Source organism: Schistocerca serialis, chromosome 1 (assembly GCF_023864345.2).
Source record: "Schistocerca serialis cubense isolate TAMUIC-IGC-003099 chromosome 1, iqSchSeri2.2, whole genome shotgun sequence".
Taxonomy (NCBI): domain Eukaryota; kingdom Metazoa; phylum Arthropoda; class Insecta; order Orthoptera; family Acrididae; genus Schistocerca; species Schistocerca serialis.
Genome location: NC_064638.1, coordinates 483,451,559 through 483,471,540, shown reverse-complemented (window position 1 = coordinate 483,471,540; position 19,982 = coordinate 483,451,559). Strand labels below are relative to the sequence as shown.

Below are 19,982 nucleotides of genomic sequence, written 5' to 3'. Positions count from 1 at the left end.
CGGTCCTGTACTCTTTATCCTTAATACTGCTTGTCTTCTCCACTCTACCAACAAGGGATTTTTTTTTAATACCAAATTTGTAAGATCTGCTCAAGTTGTTCCTGTTTCTGCAGCTAATAATTAAGCACTCTACTTCTACATATACAGTTAACATTTATGTACTCGTTTTGAAAAGTATTAAATAATTCATTAATCGCTGAACTTTCACACCACACAAATCCAGCAAGATTTTTTCATTCTGTGTGCACTCAGAACATTCACAAATATGAATTATAACTGTAAGTACACTAGAAAACTAAGCAGAACAGAAAGACAGAAAATGATAAAGTCGTCGGGAAACAGGCATTATGTGGAATAGTTCTCCAGAAAACCAATTTCCACTACAAAAACTGTAGGCATGTTTCAATGTATTACTTTTTCTTTTCGTCACATTTCACTGCTTCCTGTGTACTGACTGAATTTCTATGTCACAACTAACTTTTACATAGTTCCCTGAATGATGATGATGAAGTGTCCAAATATAAGTACAGTTAAAGCTTTTACTTGAGGAAGCTAATATGACAAAAAATCAGCTTTCCGTAACAGATATACCTTCATCCAACACGAGACAGTGTTACTGAAGAGAACAAGACTTGTTGAGATTAACTACAAAACGTCAACCAGGATCATGGTCAACCAGCATCGAAGTTCATGACAGAAATAAATGATTAAATTCTAGCAGAAGAGACTCAGAAAACTTAAGTTAGGGAGGTAATCAAGTTAGAAAAGTGAAGTGTATGGACTGCAACTCATATGCTGCCAATACTTTAATGCAGACTTATTCGTCATCTTGTCCTGTTGAATGTACCCAAACACACAGTGCCTTGGTGAATAAACCCTTTTTAGGCTGATGGTCGACATTTTAACCACACCATGTAAGGTTCATAATATCTTATCTTATGCCTTTAAACTATTCTATCACATTAAGCTACATTATGGTCTACAAAGCAACCACAATGACCTTACACTGTTTTGTCAACAGATGGTAGCACTCTTACTTTGTGGTCTATAAAGTAGCCACAAGGCAGTCTCAGTTTTCAGTGTACAGACTGCACTGTAATTTTGCTGTTAATTCTTTACATTAACAAAATCGACAAATTATTACAAAAATAGACATTTTTTCTGCAATTTTTCTTCCTAGAGTTCCTGTGATCATACATTCCCCCCATATAAATTTTTTTTGTAATTTTTCTTTGAGGAATCTCTAAATCTCACACCAACTGAGCTCAGAGCTTTCTTAGGGATGCTGACAGTAAAGGGTTTTTCATAGCATGTGTAGTGATAATCTTTATTGGTCATCAGACTCCACCTTTCACAATTCTGCTAACAACAGGCAAAAATTTTGAACTTGTGGAGTCAAATTTTGCTATGGCAGGTGACATTTCTCTTTACTAGTGGGGAGACAGAGGAAAAATGTGTTACAGTTTGTAATACTATGCACTATCCATGGGATACAACATTTGCAAGCAGGCACAACAACAAAGGAGGAACAGAAAGTGTTTCCTGTCCCACATCAATTGCAGACAACAATAACTACATGGATGGGGTATATAAATTTTACAAGAACCAATAATCATACAGTATTTCTTGGAATTCTAGGTGTGGATGAATGGAAGTCATCTGTTACTACATTGATGTAGCAATGGCAAAATTTTACATACTTTTAAGGAGGCTAGCCTTTTTGCTGGGAATGTTAAACCTGTCATCTGACATTTAGAAATATTCTGGTCAATGAGCAAACTGGAAATTTCTGCTCAAAATCGAAATGGAGACCAATACCCAGCCCATAAATAGTAATTAACAGGTCAAAATTTCAATAAAAAGCTACTGGATCCCTAGGGATGTAGTTCAGAAACGTCACTGAGCAAATGCCAACAGCTGGTACCTCAAGGTGGTGTGTATTTTGTAGCACACAAAGCTATGTAGCTTTGTGCAGACAACACTTTGGAATCCCCAACCCTCAATCAGAAGAACTAAGCAACAGAACATTTCTGGTTTTTATGATTTTTGTATGTATATTAAATAACAAAAGTTAACGACAAATAAAGGACTGGTTTCTCCTGTTTACTGCTAGTTTCAATTATCGACCACAAAATAAGCACTTCCGCAGGAATGAATTGTGGTCGACATTTTGCCAAGCATTAACATTTATAATAATTACTACTACAAGATTGTTTAAATGTTAAATATTATTTATGTATCTTGCTATGATAAGTAATCTAACAAATTATACTTTTATGCTCTCTTTGAAAAACAAACATTTCTCTTATAAAGCGTTAAATGTAGGCCTGTTTCTACTAACACTTATATCTGGTACTGGTTTGGATATCTTTTCTTTTGTTTGGGCTTATGTCTACGGCCACTTCATAAGAGGAAGTTCTCTCTGTGTTTGATATATTTCTCAAGTAATACTGGTTAGTCTATGGGTATGAATTACAGTCTTCATTTTTTTAACACTGGAAAATTCAGAACAGAATAACCACAACATGCAAAGGATAGATTGCTACTCATCACATAGATGAGGCACTGAGTTGCAGACAGGCACAATGAGAAAGAATTCCAGGTGGTCAGCTATTGGACTAATTCATTCATCAGGCACAGAAAAAACACACAAACATGACTCTCACACATATGGCCACTGTTGTCTCTTAGCACTAAGATCCAACCAACTGCACCTCAGATAAGCAGCAATTCCCCCCACCCCCACCCCTCTGCGCATGGGGGGGGGGGGGGGGGGGGGGGAGTAGAAAAGAGGAAGGAACTATGATTGTGAGTTGGTGGGTTAGAAAGCATGAGGAGTACTGGAATGAGAGCAGTGACAGGAATAAACAAGTGAAGGATACGGACTAGCAAAGGTTGAGGCTGGGGAAGAGGGGAGGGGGCATTGTTTGTTGTACAGGAATGAAGGATATACTGCAAGGTGAGTTCCAAACTTTACAACTCAGAAAAAGCTTGTGTTGACTGGAAGAACCCGTGTGGTACAGGCTATGAAGCAGTCTAAGCCAAGCACATCGTGTTGGGCAATATACTCAACAACTGAGAGGTCAACCCGTCTCTTGGCCACAGTTTGGCAGTGGCCTTTCAGACAGACAGCTTGCTACTGTCATGCGCACACAGAATGAGATAGTGGTTGCAGCTATGTTAGAAGATCACATGGCTGCTTTCACAGGTGGCCCTGCATTTTATGGGGCAGAAGCTGCATGTGACAAGACTGGAGAAAGTGTTAGGAGAATATTAAGGTCTTATATCTAGGTCTATTACAGGGATATGAGCCATGAGGTAAGAGGTAGGGACATGGGTGGAGTAGGTTAGGAGGGTGGCAAGATGCCACTGTAACAGGGGTGGGGAAGATACTGGGCATGATATTTCTCATTTCAGATAATCAAAATACTGGTGGAGACTGATTAGTTGCTCCAGTGCCGGATGGTACTCAATCCAGATGGTGGGTGCTCCTGTTCGGCCGGGCAATGGGAATGTGAGGGATGGTAGGTAACTGGGAAGACATGGCACGGGAGAGCTGTTTGTTGACAAGGTGGGAAGGGAAACACTGCTCTATGAAGTCTTCATTGAGACCCTTGACAAATTTAGTGAGGGATTGCTTGGTACTATGTATACAAAGACCACAAGTGGCTAGGCTGTACTGAACAGACATCTTGGTGTGGAATGGGTGATAGCTGACAAAATGGTGGTTTGCACGTTTGATGTGAGAGGAGGTACTGATGTAGTCATCTTTGAGATGGAGGTCGACACTGAGGAAGGTAGCTTATTGGAGCCAAGGTCCAGGTGAAATGAGTGGGGGAGGTGTTGAGGTTCTGGAGAAATGTGGATAGGGTGTCCTCAACTTCGGTCCAGATCATGAAGATTTCATCAGTGAATATGAACCAAGTGAGGGGTTTGTGTTTCTGGGTGGTTTGGAAGGATTCCTCTAGATAGCTAATGAATAGATTTGCATAGTATGGTGCAATGTTGGAGCACATTGCTGTACCACAGCATGTCTTCAAAGGATGAGTAATTGTGGGAGGCCACGGCGACCAGGAAGGTAGTTGTAAGTTTTCAGTCAGTAAGATGCTGGGAAAGGTAATGTTCAACAGTGACAAAGTCGTGGACATTGGGTTGTTAGTGTAGAGGGACACGACATTAACAATACTGAGCAAGGTGCCGTGTGCTGAAGGAAAGCTGTGGAGAGTCGGTGGAGGAAATGGCTGGTGTCTTATTTAGGAAGGGTACATTACCTGTAATAGATTGAAGGTGTTGGTCCACAAGAGCAGAGATTTCCTCAGTGGGGCACAATAACCAGCCACAATGGGGCATCCTAGATGGTTGGGTTATGGATTTTCTGGAAGCGTGTACAGGGTAGAAGTGTAAAGAGTGGTGGGTGTCAGGTGGGTGACAGACTGAGGTGAGAAATTCTGGGATGGAACTATAGATTTGAGGAGTGACTGCAAATCCAGCTGGATATCTGGAATGGTATCACTTTGGCGAGCCTTTGTGGAGATTAGATAATACAGTTGAGATCAGCATGGATGTGAAGTTATTTTCCATGTTGGTGGATTTAGGGAATGATGATAAGGCATGTTTTGAGGTTAGGAAAATCTGAATGTTAACTGGGGGGTGATTAGGGGGCAGTAGATGTGGATCAAGGTTAGATGAAGGAGTAACCTAAGTAAGACAGGGTTCAACAGAGGTCTTGTAACAAGTCCAGCTTGAGAGAATTTTGGAGTCAGGTAGAATTTAAGGCCACAAAGGAACACTGCTCTCATGACTCGGTAACACGGGGCTGGAGCAATTGACTCACATTTGCTGCTAGAGTTTACACTGCCTCTCATCACGCTATGAAATGAGAAATATCCTCCACCACCCCACATTAGCATTCCACTTCCCACCAAAACTATGCAATATCTTTTTCCATTCCGACTGCATCCCCCTTTCCAACGCCTTGTCTCAAGGCTCACACTCTGCAATAGACCTAGATGCAAGACCTGTACCATAAGTCCTCCCACTACTACCAACCCCAGTCCTTTCACAGTCAACTCCTACCCCATGATACTCAAGAACAATTGTGAAAGCAGTCATGTGATCTACCAACAGCTGCAACCACTGTGCCACATTCTACATGGGTGTGACAACTAACAAACTGTGAATCAGTAAGGGCCACCGCCATGTTTTGAAGTCAAGAACAGCTGGATCACCCAGCTACTAACATGCCACCCAACACGATGTGCGACACTTTAATGATTGTTTCACACTCTGTGCCATCTGCATTCCTCCCACCAACACCATGATCCCCCAGGCAGCAGTAGCAGTTTTCACTATTTTTATGATGAAATTATGATTACCTTTGAACTGATTTATCATTTTATAATGCTGCTCCAAAGCTGTCTCCAATATAAGTTCAGGTGGATCCATTTTCCACCTCCACTCTGTGCCCACTGGATTTGAATGGTGTCTCCAACAAAACACACATTTGTTAGCACAAGCTAAACTTGGTGTTGTTTCCATGCACTGGTGGCTCTCAATACCATAAAATGTATGTTTGTAACAGCCTCCTCTCCCCCTCAACATTGACTGCAGGAATATGAGAGAAACAAAATTAGTTTTGTCTTTATGTCTCAGTAATTTAAATGAAAGAGGTTTACTCTCAGCATCATTACACAATCACAATTCTAATCACAAGTAGTACATTGAAACAGATCGCACAAATAAGAATCCTAGCAACATTTTTTATTGCTTGTCATAAGTTTTCAAGCACACAGTCCAGCTTTTAGAGTACACGCTAAAAATTCTACATTATTTTATTTTATTTATCAGGTACTGCAGGACCACACAAGCAAACACTACTTCGTCAGGGAACAAGTCATTAAATAGTGCACAGAAAGCTGATCAGAAAATTTATGTTAATAAAACATGAAAAAAGCTGTGAATGAGTATACGAATAAATAACGCATTACAGAGAAAAGTTCTCAACTACTACGAGGAACTGCAGTACACAATTGACAGAGTATGCCACAAGGAAACCCCTCAACTTTGATTGGAATAGTTTATCACACAATTTTTTTCAATTCTGCACCAAAGCTGTTGAAAATTATCCTGCTGAATCGTGCACATTTTTTTTATACATTGCTTAAGAAAATGTTATCCTCTTGCACATTGTTTTCCCATCACATTTACACTGAATGAATGTTGTATTTTCTTCTGAATGAGTCAGCTGTCAAAGAAAGATCCCATGATGGAATACATGTACAGGAGTGGAACAGTTAGAATTCCAAAACAGCTAACCAATGGGCTACGTGTATTTTGCGAATGCACACTGCAGATCAGTTTGACTACCCTTTCTGGGCTAAGAATATTCTTTGCGAGTGCACAGAATTGCCCCAAAATATAACACCATGTAAGATAATACGGGAAAGTAAGTAAAGTAAATAAGCCTTCTTAATTCTGTGGACATTCTTATAGTAAGATAGCAGAATTCAGTTTCTGCGCAAGATTTTTTAAGTGATATTTCCAAGAAATCTATACATCTACCTTTAGTCCTAATAATTTTAAAAGGTTAACTTCACTGATTGACACCACTTTGGGGATAATGAAGGGTTTTCTTTCTTTTTACAAGAGTTCCATATCAAACTTTATTCACTGTGTTTTATTGCAGTTAATCATTAATCTGTTCTCCAAATGCTACATCATGATGTTATTGACTATCCTACTAGTTGTATCATTTAAATGTATATCCATTTATGGCAATTTTTAAATAATATTTACACATGATACAAACTAACTTTCACATCCTTCACCAAAACCTTATCTACGTTATACACAGCAAAATGTCTAGTACCAAACTTCAAGCTCGATGGTTGCAACATGGTAATTTATCCGGCTATGTACTGACAATAAGCAAGTAGGTCCTAAAAGATCTGCTTCATTAAGTAACACAGTTCTTAATCAAATGTGATACATAATTTTGCCTTACATTTTTGTGCAGACCACAATAGCAGTTGTGTCTGTTAGCTCTTTCAAATATTTCTCTAGTTTTAGATCTAGGTATTAAAAAAATATTTAAACACTCACATTAAAATGAGAAGGCCTGATGATATAGAGGTTTGTGAAAATTTAAACACTTAATAATCACCTTAGTCCATCGACACAACTTAACACCTGAATGCGTGCCTATTAACCTATATCCTTGCTTCATCAAAGAAGATCGAAGTAGAGGTGTTATCATCTCAGCTTGTTCATCAACTGCATGAATTTTATTTACAATATCTCCAGATTTCTGGTTGCTTATGATGGGACCAAGTTCTTCCAAATCCACAACACTTGTGTCAGAATCTTCTTTCTCATCTGATGATTCATCGCTGCCCTCTGAGTCAAATGACGACTGCTATGACCAGGAAAAATAATAAATGCATTTAAACAAGATTTGAAGTATTAATAATATAAACATACCAAAAATAAAACAAAATAATATTATGAAAAGGAAAGTTGCTACTCATCATACAGCGGAGATGCTGAGTCACAGATAGGCACAACAAGAAGATTTTCACAAATAAAACTTTTGGCCAGTAATGCCTACATGAATGCAGTATCAGGCAACTGAAGCCACAGTGTGAGCAGCAGCACCAGTGCACGATGGGAATGGCGACTGGGTGGGGGCAAGGAGGAGGCTGTGGCAGAGAGGGGGTGGGATAGTTGGGAAGGGGTAGCGGACAGTGAAGTGCTGCAGGTTAGACGGAGGGCAAGCAGAAGGTGGGGGGGGGGGGGGGGGGGGGGGGGGGGGGAGCAGTAGAGAATCCGATACCCTCACCTGGTTCACATTCAGTGATGTGACATCCTTGCAATCTGGACCGAGGGTGAGGACACCCTATCCACATTCCTCCAGAGCCTCAACAACTTCTCCCCCATTTGCTTCACCTAGTCCTACTCAATCCAACAAACCACCTTCCTAGATGTTTTTCTCCACCTCAAAGATGGCTAAATCAGTACCTTTGTCCATATCAAACCTACTAACCACCAGAAATATCTCCACTTCGACAGATGCCACCCGTTCCATACCAAGAAGCCCCTTCCACACAGCCTAGCCACCTGTGGTCATCACATCTGCAGTGACTAGTGGCCCCTCTTGAAATATACAGAGTGTCTCACTGAAGCCTTCACAGACCGTAATTATCCTCCCAACCTTGTACAAAAACAAATCTCCCGTACCTTACCTTTCCAGTCTCCCTCCACCTCCCAAAGTCCCCCCCGTCTGGCCACAGAAAAGCATTCTCTTCTTAACTCCGTACTACCCAGGACTGCAGCAACTGAATTACACTTTCCATCACGGTTTCGACTACCTCTCGTCGTGCCCTGAAATGAGAAATGTCCTGCTCACTATACTTCCCACCCCTCCCACAGTGGTATTCCACCGTCCACCGAACCTACACAATATACTTGTGCATCCCTATACAACCTCCCAATTCCTTACCTCATGCCTCATACCCCTGTAATAGACCTAGATGCAAGACTTGTCCCATACATCCCCCCATCACCACCTACTCTAGTCCAGTCACAAACATCACCTATCCCATCAAAGGCAGGACTACCTGTGAAACCAGTCATGTGATCTACAAGCTAAGCTGCAACCACTGTGCCGCATTCTATGTGGACATGACAACCAACAAGCTGTCTGTCTGTATGAATGGCCACTGACAAACTGTGGCCAAGATATAAGTGGACTACCCTGTTGCTGAGCACACTGCCAAACTGACATCCTTCATTTCAATGATTGCTTCACAGTTCACAGCCTGTGCCATATGGTGTTGCTGCTCGTCACATGGCCTCAGTTGCCCGAGACTGCAGTCATGTCGTGTTGGTGAGTTGCATTTGCTGCGCGTGTGCGTGTGGGTGTTTTTGACAAAGGCCTTACTGATCAAAAGCTTTATTTGTGACAGTCTTTTTGTTGTGGGTATCTGCAACTCAGCATCTCTGCTACATGGCAAATATTGCCTTTTTTGTTGACAACTGTTATATAGGTATATTAAGCCTTCTAGAGGGGAGAATCACAGACAGGCACAACGAAAAAACTGCCAGACATTTAAGCTTACATACACAGACCATTGTCTCCAGCCACTGTGGCCTATCTAATTGTCATTCCAACCTGGACTTTTCACTGTTCAAGTATGGGATGTCTCAGAAGGTACACTACAACTTTGATGTGTTATAGCATCCAAACTATTTAAGATATTCACATCATGTTTGGCTTCTGTGACAGACAAACACAAAGTTTTATTTGTATGTGTTCCAGGTTGTCTCAAGTGGAGAATAGTGGTAATGGTTCACAAAGAGGATAAGTATGTGGAATGGTTTATTCAGACCAAATCTGACACAGAAGTTCAAAGGAACTTCCAAACACAGCACAGCAAGCAGCCACCTTTGTGTTCTTCATATGCCAGTGGTACAGAAAATGTATGCCGACATGCAATGATGCGAATTATCATACTGGATGACCTAGAACAAATAAAGCTAACACAGAATGGATATGGTTGACTTTTCAACGTTTATCGCAGATGTCTGTTCTGAGACGTGGCAGGAGCCGCAAATCCCCAGGGCGACAGTTAACCAGGTCCTTCAGAAACATTTACTGATTATCCTTACCAACTGCAACGGTTTCACATAATGAAACCAGACGACAAGCCATAACGTATACAATTCACTATCAATGTTCTTCACCTCCAGAGGAGTAGGGAAATTTTCTAAGCAACCTAGCAAATTCTGGTGAAGCAATGTGTGTGGTAAGGTAAAACAAACACAATGTTGGCATGATTTAAAGAAATGAATCATTGTTGCCATTGCCACAGTTAGTGTGGATATGTTACCCTGAGTGTGGAGGTTGAATACAGACAATGTTGGGCACGCCACCGAAGACGTTCATGTTGAACTGACTGAATGGCATAAAAACATTGGCCTATGTGACACATTCAAAACTGGTTGAAAATAACACCTGTTAAATTCATATTGCATTACAAAAAGAGTAGGATTGCTACTAGTCATGTAGAGGAGACTGAGTTACAAACTGGCAAAACATAAAGAATGCTATATATTTAAGCTTTTGACCAAAAGGCCTTCACCTGAAATAGAGGAGACACACAAGTGCAATTCTCACACACATGACCACTGTCTCTGGCCGCTGAGTCCGCAGTTCAGCCACAGCAGCTGGAGACAGTGGTCATGTGTGTGAGATTGCACTTTTGTGTGTGTGTGTGTGTGTGTGTGTGTGTGTGTGTGTGTGTGTGTGCACACGCACGCTCACTCTCTGTGTCAGGAGAAGGCCTTTTGGCCAAATTGTTATTCCATCCTGGACTTTTCATTGTTTATTGCCTTATTCAAGCAATGAAAGTCCAGGTTGAATATCAACAATAATATGAAAAGGGTAGATTGCTACTCACTGTAAAGATGACACACTGAGCTGCAGACAAGCACAACAAAGAAAGCTTCTCGCCAAAGCCTTCTTCAGAAATGAAATGAAAGGAAGAAACACACCTAGACTGCTAGCTCCAGCCACTCTCACCAGACAGCTACTGTCGCATTTAATGAAAGGAGCAATCCGAGGTAGGGCAGGGAAGTAGGTGGGATAGCAGGGTATGGGTGGGGAAGAGAGGAGCACTGTCTGGATGAGCGTGCAGGGACTAGACGGCTGCAAGCCAAGGCTGCCATGCCCAGCGTCGAAAGGCAGTACATGTGGGGAATGACTGTGTAAATGTGCATGTTTTTTATTTTCATTTCCGAATATGGTTTTGACCAGAAGCCCAGTGTGCAAGTCTTTTCATGATGTGCCTGTGTGCAACTCAATGTGTCCTCTTTAGAGTGAGTAGCAATCTATCCTCCTGATATTATTGCTAATGGCCATGGACCTTGCAAGGAGGGGTGATTTTTGTGCCTCAATAGTATAGGTAGCCGCATTATTAGTGCAACTGCAATGGAAAATTGTATACGAGCAGACCGCATACACATGTGGTTCCTGAAGAGGGGAACCAGCCTTTTCAGTAGTTGCAGGGTCACCAGTTTGGATGATTGACTGACCTGGCCTTGTAATATTATCCAACATGCCCTTGTTGTGCTGGCATTGTGAACAACTGATGGCAAGGAGAAACTACAGCCATTATTTTTCCTGAAGGCATGCAGCACTAATGTGTGGTTAAATGATGATGGAATCATCTTGGGTAATATATTCCCTAGGTAAAATAGTCCCCCCCATTTAGATCTCTTGGAACAACTCTGGAGGATGTTGTCATCAAGAAAAATAAAATTTAATTCGGTAGGTAGATTAGAAAATTTAAAAAGGGAAATTGATAGCTTGAAATCACATATAATGGAAATTTGTGAAGTTCAGTGGCATGATGGACAACACTTCAGAATAGGTGAGTAAATACACAATCAAACAGGGGTAACGCAAGAGTAGATCTAATAACGAATAAGAAAATACAAATGCAAGCAAGCTACTATGAATAGAACAGTGAACGCATTATCGTAATCAGACAGGCACAAGATAAAACCCACCACCCAAGTAAAGTTTACTTGCCAACTAGCTTCATAGATGATGAGATTGAATTAATGTATGCTGAAATTATTCAGATAGCTAAGGTAGCGGACAATTTAATTGTGATGGAAAACTGAAATTTGATAGTAGGAAAATGAATAGTGGGAAAATATGGACTGCGGGAAAAAATGAAAAAGGACACCACCTGGTTGAAATTTGCAAAGAACATAATTTAATCATTGCTGGTACTTTGTTTAAGACTCATTAAAGAAGGTTGTATGCGTGATAGCAACCAGGAGACACTGGAAGGTCTCTGATTATATAATTGTATGACAGATTTCGAAACAAGATTTTAAACTGCAACAAAATTTTCAGGGGAAGATGTGGACTCTTATCATAATTTATTTGTTATATTCTGAAAATTAAAACTTAAGACATTGCAAAACAGTGGGCAATTAAGGATGTGGGACATGGATAAATTGAAAGAACCAAAGGGCGTTTAGATTTTCAAAGAGTATTCAACAGCAATTAATTGAACAAGTGAAAGGAATACAGCAGAAGATGATTGGGTAGCTTTGAGAGCTGAAATAGTGAAGGCAGCAAAGAATCAAATAATAAAAAGCAAGGCCTAGTAAAAATTCTTTGGTATCACACGAGATATTGAATTTGGTTGACAAAATGAGAAAATTTGAAATGCAGCAAATGAACCAGGTGAAAGGGAATACAGACTTCTAATAAATAAAATTTACAGAAAGTGTAAAATGGCTAAGCAGTGGGCAGAGGACAAGTGTAAAACTATAGACGAATGTATAGCTAGGGAAAAGATAGATACAGCCTATAGGAAAATTAGAGAGACCTTGGGAGGAAAGATAAGCTGTTGTGTGAATGTGAAGAGCTCAAATGGAAAGTTAGTAATAAGCAAAGAAGGGAACACATAGGTGGAAGGACTATTTAGAGAGACTGTAGAAGAGAAATTAACTTGAAGGCAACAGTTATGGACAGTAAAGAGGAAGTAGATGAAAATGCTACTGCATGCATGGCTTCAATAATGCACCGAAAGACCTAAGAAACAAGGTCCCTGGAGTAGACAACGCTCCCCCATAATTATAGAGATCCTTTGAAGAGTTATCCATTACCAAACTGTGCCACCTTGTGAGCAAGATGTATGAGACAGGCAAAATAACCTCGGACTTCAAGAAGAAAGTACTAATTCCAGTCCCAAAGAAACCAGATGCTGATTGGCGTGAATATCACGGAGGTGCGATTTGGGGGGGGGGGATGCAGCAACAGGGGCTCCCTTGCAGACAGGACAGCAAGACGGGGGAGGTGTAGTTCTACAGGTAAACCCTTCATGCAAACATCTATCACAAAGAACTTCTAACCTACAGATAGTAAGTCTACAAACCATCATATTAACAGGTTATGCCACTACGAGCAATAATTTGACAAGCCACCCATTTAGTTTTTAAAACAAAATGGACACAGGATTATGCTGAAATTTATTTTCAACTGTCTTTTAGATTTCTTTTCTCTCATTGCCTTGTTAAAATTAACTTTTTTTCCCAAAATACAACGGGTTTTAGGAAACATGTTAGCACAGTTGCAGCTGTGATGAACTTTAAACAGCTACTATTACTCTGACAACTGCACACAAGTAAGACTCTTGCTCTGTAGGAAAATAAAAGTGTGATCCTTAACTTACATTTTACAAATCTACACTAATTCTCACTTCACCAGCCATCAATCGTCCTTAAAATAATAACACTATTTCATTGCAAAAATATGTAGTCACTCGTATATCGCAGTAGATAAAAAACTTTTGCATGTTAGCTATGTGGGAAAATACACTCTGCTTTGCATGCTATCAGTTACCAAAATTAGATGGGTAGATCAAGTAACTAATGAGTTTGTGCTAAACTGAACTGGGGAAACCAGAAATTTATGGCACCACCTGACTGAAAGAAGGGATTACTTGACAGCACATATCCTGAGTCATCAAATTATCATCTGTTCTTTAATAGAGGGAAGAGTAGGGGGTAAAACTTGTAGAGGGAGACTAAGAAATGAATAAAATAAGGAAGTTCACATGGATGTATGCTGCAGCAGTCATTCGGAGATGAAAAGGTTTGCAAAGGACAGACTAGCGCTGAAAGCTGCATTAACCAGTCTTAGGACTGAAGACAACGACAATGACGATGACAGCAACTTCTGATGGAATTGACAATTCTATAAGGTATAAAACTAGAAGGGGTTTATTTGGCTCCCTCAACAACAACTCTTACAGATTATTACTTTTGCTGAGACAAAGGCACTGCCATACGCAGAAGTTGAACATGGATTTACTCACAATTACGTAAAGAGTTGCTAATTATAATTACATCATCATGCAGTGGGTTAGATGAGCCTATAATTCTACTTGATGTTATTTATCGTATGGCTCACATGCAATTTAAAATTACATGTAATTAGTAATACAGTATGTACCAGGAATATGAAAATACAAAACTACATATAAAACTAACTAAATGTCAATATCTAGGTTCCTAATCCATATAAGAACCATATCATCAGCTTCCATGAGGCGCTCCAGCTCCCCTGGTAGGAACACATGGGGTATTCATCTTGTAATGTGCTTGATTGTCTATTTCAGAGCCTCACAGTACAAACCGGAGGCTCGGGAGTACCCCATTTGTAAAGAGAGTCTGTGCATAGTCCATGCCCGGTGTGAGCTCTATTCAGTTTGACCCACAGTTTCCTGTTGAGCTCTGTGCCAGCAGTATCGCAATTATACTTTCGGAACCACTTGTCTCTTCAGAATTTTCAATAAGTTGACAGCTTTGGTTCCACAGGTCTCTCAAACCATTATTACTGGTATCTAGTTATGTTGCTTGCCATAATGGTGGGTTTCTTGAATGGAGTCTATTTCATCGTAAAATTGGGCTGTCTTCCTGTATGGGTAATTCCAGGTTTTCCTGTATCTTACAGTATTCCCTAAGCAAGGGCTTGCTTCTGCGGATAGCAGGTGGATGGATGTTACCTACCAGAGGAAGCCAATAAATTGGTGTTCGTCGGATTGCCCTGTTTATTAACTGAATAGTGTGGTTCAACTGTACGTCAATCAAGTTGGTGTGGCAGCTGTTTAGCCACATCGGGGCACAATACTCGGCTGCTGAGAGGACCAGTGCAATGGATGACATGCAAAAGGTACGTGCTGAAGCTCCCCATGTCATTCCACACAATTTTTTAATAATACTGTTACAAGTTTTTATCTTGGCAGCAGTATTTTCAAGATGTTTTCTATATGAAAGGGTGCGGTCAAGAGTGACACCAAGGTACTTGGGGTACTTGTTATGACAGTGTGTTTCTGGTAAGTTTCACTCTGAGCTCTGCATTAGCTTGTTTGTTGGTCAGATGGTATGTACATACTTCACTTTTACTTGCACTTGTTAAAAGTATGAAAAAACAAGGAACTGTCCCTGTGTTACTCGAAAAACAGTAAGTGTCTAAATATAATTGTCATCTTTATCCTTCATCAACAATGACCAGTTCGCCGGAATTGGTATAATATGTCTTTCCATCTGTCAGTCCATTCCACTATTCTTTTATTATGTAAAATACACACTGAGTAATTTTTGAGGTAATAAACCACATCTCTTAAGCCCCGTGCAATTCTTTCCTTTCAGTCACGAATTACACCAAAAGGAAATATGGCTTGAGATCATTCCGTGGCACAAGCAAGTTTGTTTCCAATAAAGTGCAAGTAGTTTCTCCTAATTGCTTATCTGGACCTTTGCTTTGAAGACTGCATCCATGTCACTGTGTCACTTGTCGCTTGCCACAAGTAAATCTAAAAAATTCTTCATCCCAAACACAGTGCAGATGGTGGGTTTTACTAAAGCTACAAATAAACGATCTTGGCCATGCTCTGAACTGAAGACCAAAGCACATCACGTATGACCATAGGTAGCTAATGTTGCCTGTACACTGCTTTAACTGCGCGCATACGTGCGCATGCACACTTATGTATAAAACACTGAACATCAAAATACACCAACTATTTCTGAAAAAAGTTCCTGAAAAGTCATTATCAACTGCATAAGCAATACCTTTTACAGATCTGATATAGTGCTTACAATGTTTATAAATACTGCCTCGGCATGCAAAACACATGGAAAGATTTCTCAAATTTCCTGAATGAACATTTGATAATACATAATCAGTAATTTAAGAAAACAATGACAAGCTGAACAAGATATGTTCAATTATTTAGGATAGCAGCAGGATAACTGTGTTTTTAGTGTGTCATCTGGTTTAGAATGTATACTATCTGATCAAAAGTACCTGGATACCCCATATAGTGAGGAACTGACCACTAAACTTCACGTGAGGAGGACGTGCCAGTATAAATGGAGATGGGGAGCATCATGTTGTCAGTAGCCAAGCTGTAACACCAGAACAGATTGGTCAGGAGAGCTCAATGACTTCCAACAAATTAGTCATTGGATGTCATACAAGTAATAAAGCCACAGGAACATTTCAACCATTCTAAACCCACGAAGTTGACTGTTGATGATGTGAAGTGGAATTCTGAGGGAACAATGACAGCTAACCCACGCAGACCTTGTGTACTACATGACATAGTAGTGACGAGGGCCTCCCGTCAGGTACCGCATGCCTGGTGCCAGTCTTTCGATTTGACGCCACTTCGGCGACTTGCGCGTCAATGAGGATGAAATAATGATGAAGATTAGGACAACACAACACCCAGTCCCTGAGCAGAGAAAATCTCCGATCCAGCCGGGAATCAAACCCGGGCCCTTAGGATTGACAGTCTGTCGCGCTGACCACTCAGCTACCGGGGGCTGACACCTCGTGTACTGATGGAGAGGAACTGAAGAGCATTGTGGAGAGTGGTTGTAGAAAATAAAACCCTTATGAAATCAGCAGAAGGAATCACTGTTGAATTCCAGTCCAGCCAACAGAATGACTGTGCAAAGAGAGTGAAAAGGAATGGGATACAATAGCTGAGCACTATTTATAAACCACAAATTTCTGTACTCAATGCCAAGTGATGCTAGATGTGGTGGAAAGAGCAACACTACCACAAAATGGTTGGCTGGAAAGAACTGGTGATGATGATGATTATTATTATTACAGGTGAGTGGCACTCAACATCATGGCCACCAGCACCCTGACGAAAAGTCAGCATGCCCGTCTCATGGGTGGGGATGAAGGCTGTCCCCACATTCGGAGCAGTTTATAATGCATAAAGTCTGCCTCCCTTCCCCACCAATTTAGGTAGGAAGCCTGACTGTTCACAACATTTCACCTCTCTTAACACTGGAATCAGGATTGGTGAGGATAGTGGGCAGATCTCCATCAACAATGAAGGCTGTTCTAATACCAGTATATAGGACACATCTTGCAAAAATATGCTGATTTGGAAGTGGCACACCACAAACCTCACAGAGTGGTGGATCCTCCCGCCAGAGGAGGAAGCCATGTATTAGAGGGCATGTCCGATATGTGGTTGGTATGCAGAACCTCCTTCCAGAAGTGAAGTCCGCCGTGCTTGTGTTGTCGAATTGAGTGACTGCAGTTTGGAACAAATGTGCTATACCCTGTGGCAATCCAATGGAAAGGTTTGGATTTGGTGAATGCCTGGAGAACATTACCTGCCGTCATGTTTAATGGCATCAATAAAGTGCATAGAAGGTGCTGTTACAGCATAATGGTGTTTTCTCGTGATTAGGGAATGCCTCCTCATTGCACTTATGGTAACGCAAAATGTGGATGGACATAAACACATTTTACAGCATTTTGTACATTTTGGTAATGATGACTGACTGTATCGGCACCCTGTCATAAAGCAACACCAATGAGGCAATAGTTTGTAGATAATAACATTCCTGAAATGGACTGGCCTGTCGTAAGTCCCAACCTGAACCCGATGGAACACCTTTGGGATGAGTTTTAAGGATAACTTCGCTCCTGACCCCAGCATTCAGCATCACTACCTCCTCTGGTTTCAGCTCTCATCCACAGACATCTCACTGAAAGTATCCCTAGCAGGGTTCGAGACATCATGAAGGTGAAGGGTGGGCACTAGTAGGTTTCCTGATACTTTTGATCACTTAGTGTTTACCAATGTCAAAGATCATTAGAACACAATCACAGGAGGTTGAAATTAATACCACATTTATTTTTGAAATAAGAATACAGAACAAAATTTACCATTTCTTTCTCATGATCACAGTCTTCAGACACACAATTACAACCTTTGCTCTCAGTCTTAAATTCCAGTTGCCACTTCTCTAACCTATTTATTAGTATTTGTGACCAGTGCAGAAAGTCTTCCTGCATTGTCCACTTCTGGCTTTTGGAATTCTCATCACCCAAGCCCAGTCTCAGAACACGGCAAGCTTGCAGTTTATGTAGCCATTTGTCAACATTCTTTGCAACCTGTGAAAAAAATGAGTTTGTGAAATGAAGTGGCACAACAAATGAAACAATAGCAAGCATCATTGTAAGCTGAAAGCATCAAGCAGGTGTCAATATTTTCAAAACAAATACGAGGGTGGTCTACGGCCCTATTCTGTACCTTTTGGCCACTCTGCTGATCAGTTCAGTAGATGAGCACACTGAGTGGCCTGATTATCGAAGGAGAGCCCCCCCCCCCCCCCCCCCCCCACATTATTCCATAAGCATTCCAGTTCTAATAAACTGACACACTGTTGTCGGTTCTCCTCATGCCACCCAATCGAAAGCAAGCAGCCGCAATCCATGCATGCACATTGCAGCAGGCACAGTACCATGATGAACCCAAGGGGGCTAGCAGCTGACACAGGCAAGCTATATTCTTCCTAGTATCAAAAAGGGTGTTTAGAGTACGTATTACTGTTCAATTTCCTTGACCACATGTTTCCATGCATGGACAACAACAAAAGGGTACTTGAATGTGTTCTGTAAATTGTCATAAATGCCGTATTGTGACATTTTATTCTCATTCACTCTGACATCTTATTTTGGATTTTACGTTTCAGAAAACGAGTTGGGAATGGTGTGTAGTGCCGCACTGCACAAATATAGAATTAAAAACATCCGAATAATTGTTTTTTGGATTAAGAAGACTTGCAGAATGTGGTTAAAATGATCAATTAGCCTACTCCCCAATGTAATACATCAACGATTTGGTTCTTATAAACTAGATTTTAAAAAAGCCTTTTCAAGAGCAAGTGGCGAATGCAGCTACACAAGGTCATCGAAGTTTATAACCTGCGTTTGATGAATCAAAACGTTTCATATATAGTGGTATAATATAAAAGTAATATGGTGGGAATCCTTCATCTCTGTCTGATCGCAGGTAAATACTTGTGACAAGCAAGAGTATAAAAATGATTGCAGCTAGTTTCATTCATAGTTAGTTATTTAAGCTGTGCTCTTGGATTCCTGTCTAACCACACACACTGATATCGCTACATATTCAGAGAGAGAGAGAGAGAGAGAGAGAGAGAGAGAGAGAGAGAGAGAGAGAGAGAAAGTGAATTATTTGTGACAAGAAAACAAATTTCACTGTCAGTTGTTTCAAGCACAGCAATTTCATCTTTCATTTTTTAAACAAAATAGAAGTCACACAATTGAAGATACTCATTACTAAGAAAGCATGCTCTTATATGTAAACAACAACAACTAATGCCAAAAAATACTTAACTTCCACAAATGATGAAGTCTCAGAATATGGTACAAGCACAAAGAGGAAAAAAAATTTATACCCAGCAGGATGCGAACCTACGACCTTTATCTTGCCTGAACCACTTAGCCATGACAACCACTATGCAGCGTGTTCTCTATTTTTAATGAGTTTAATGGAGAGGGACACAAGCTGACTTCACTGCAGAATGATGCATGTGTAAGCCATAAATGCATGAAATTTTTGAAGGTTTCCACTATCACGCTTCACAAAATTCCTTTCCATTGCTGCTTAAAACTTGTAAACACGTTTTAATAATTAATAACTAAATCATCTGCAACAGAAAGTACATAAAGTCACTTGGAATTTCAGCTAACACTCTTCTAATATATGTAAGCAGAGCTGACATCTTAATGATTTTTAAACTCTTAATTACGTAAAAATAACAAGTATTTTTTGAGACTATTGACCGAAAATGTTTTTTTGATGTTATAATCTTTCACAGTAACAACAACACAAACCATATTTCTAACAAAGGATAACAGTCTATTATGAACTCACTTCCCACTCAGATGCATCCTGATGATTTTTCAGTAAAACATAATCACTACATCCAAAACTAAATACGAAATTCTATCTCTTAACAAACCACATCGAACCAAACAAGTGTCCATACCAAAACCTAACCACCTCTTGGTAGAGCTGCCAAAAAATAGGCGGACTGATCGGTAACAGATCTCAGAA

The 19,982-nt window shown here is 40.4% G+C and overlaps 1 protein-coding gene across 2 annotated transcripts in view; it reads right to left on the bottom strand.

Annotated features, from left to right (window-relative positions):
* The window catches only part of LOC126473661 (S-adenosyl-L-methionine-dependent tRNA 4-demethylwyosine synthase TYW1-like), a 90,366-nt gene that overhangs the window by 38,054 nt on the left and 32,330 nt on the right, over nt 1-19,982 (bottom strand). Inside the window, exons 5-7 of one of the 2 annotated variants that reach the window (XM_050100897.1) lie at nt 17,783-18,010; nt 7,163-7,414; nt 5,376-5,604 (exon numbers count right to left, since the gene is read on the bottom strand). In XM_050100897.1, the coding sequence (XP_049956854.1) occupies nt 5,376-5,604; nt 7,163-7,414; nt 17,783-18,010 (709 nt within the window). The remainder of the gene's footprint in view (nt 1-5,375; nt 5,605-7,162; nt 7,415-17,782; nt 18,011-19,982) is intronic. The other variant, XM_050100905.1, reaches the window with a different exon arrangement.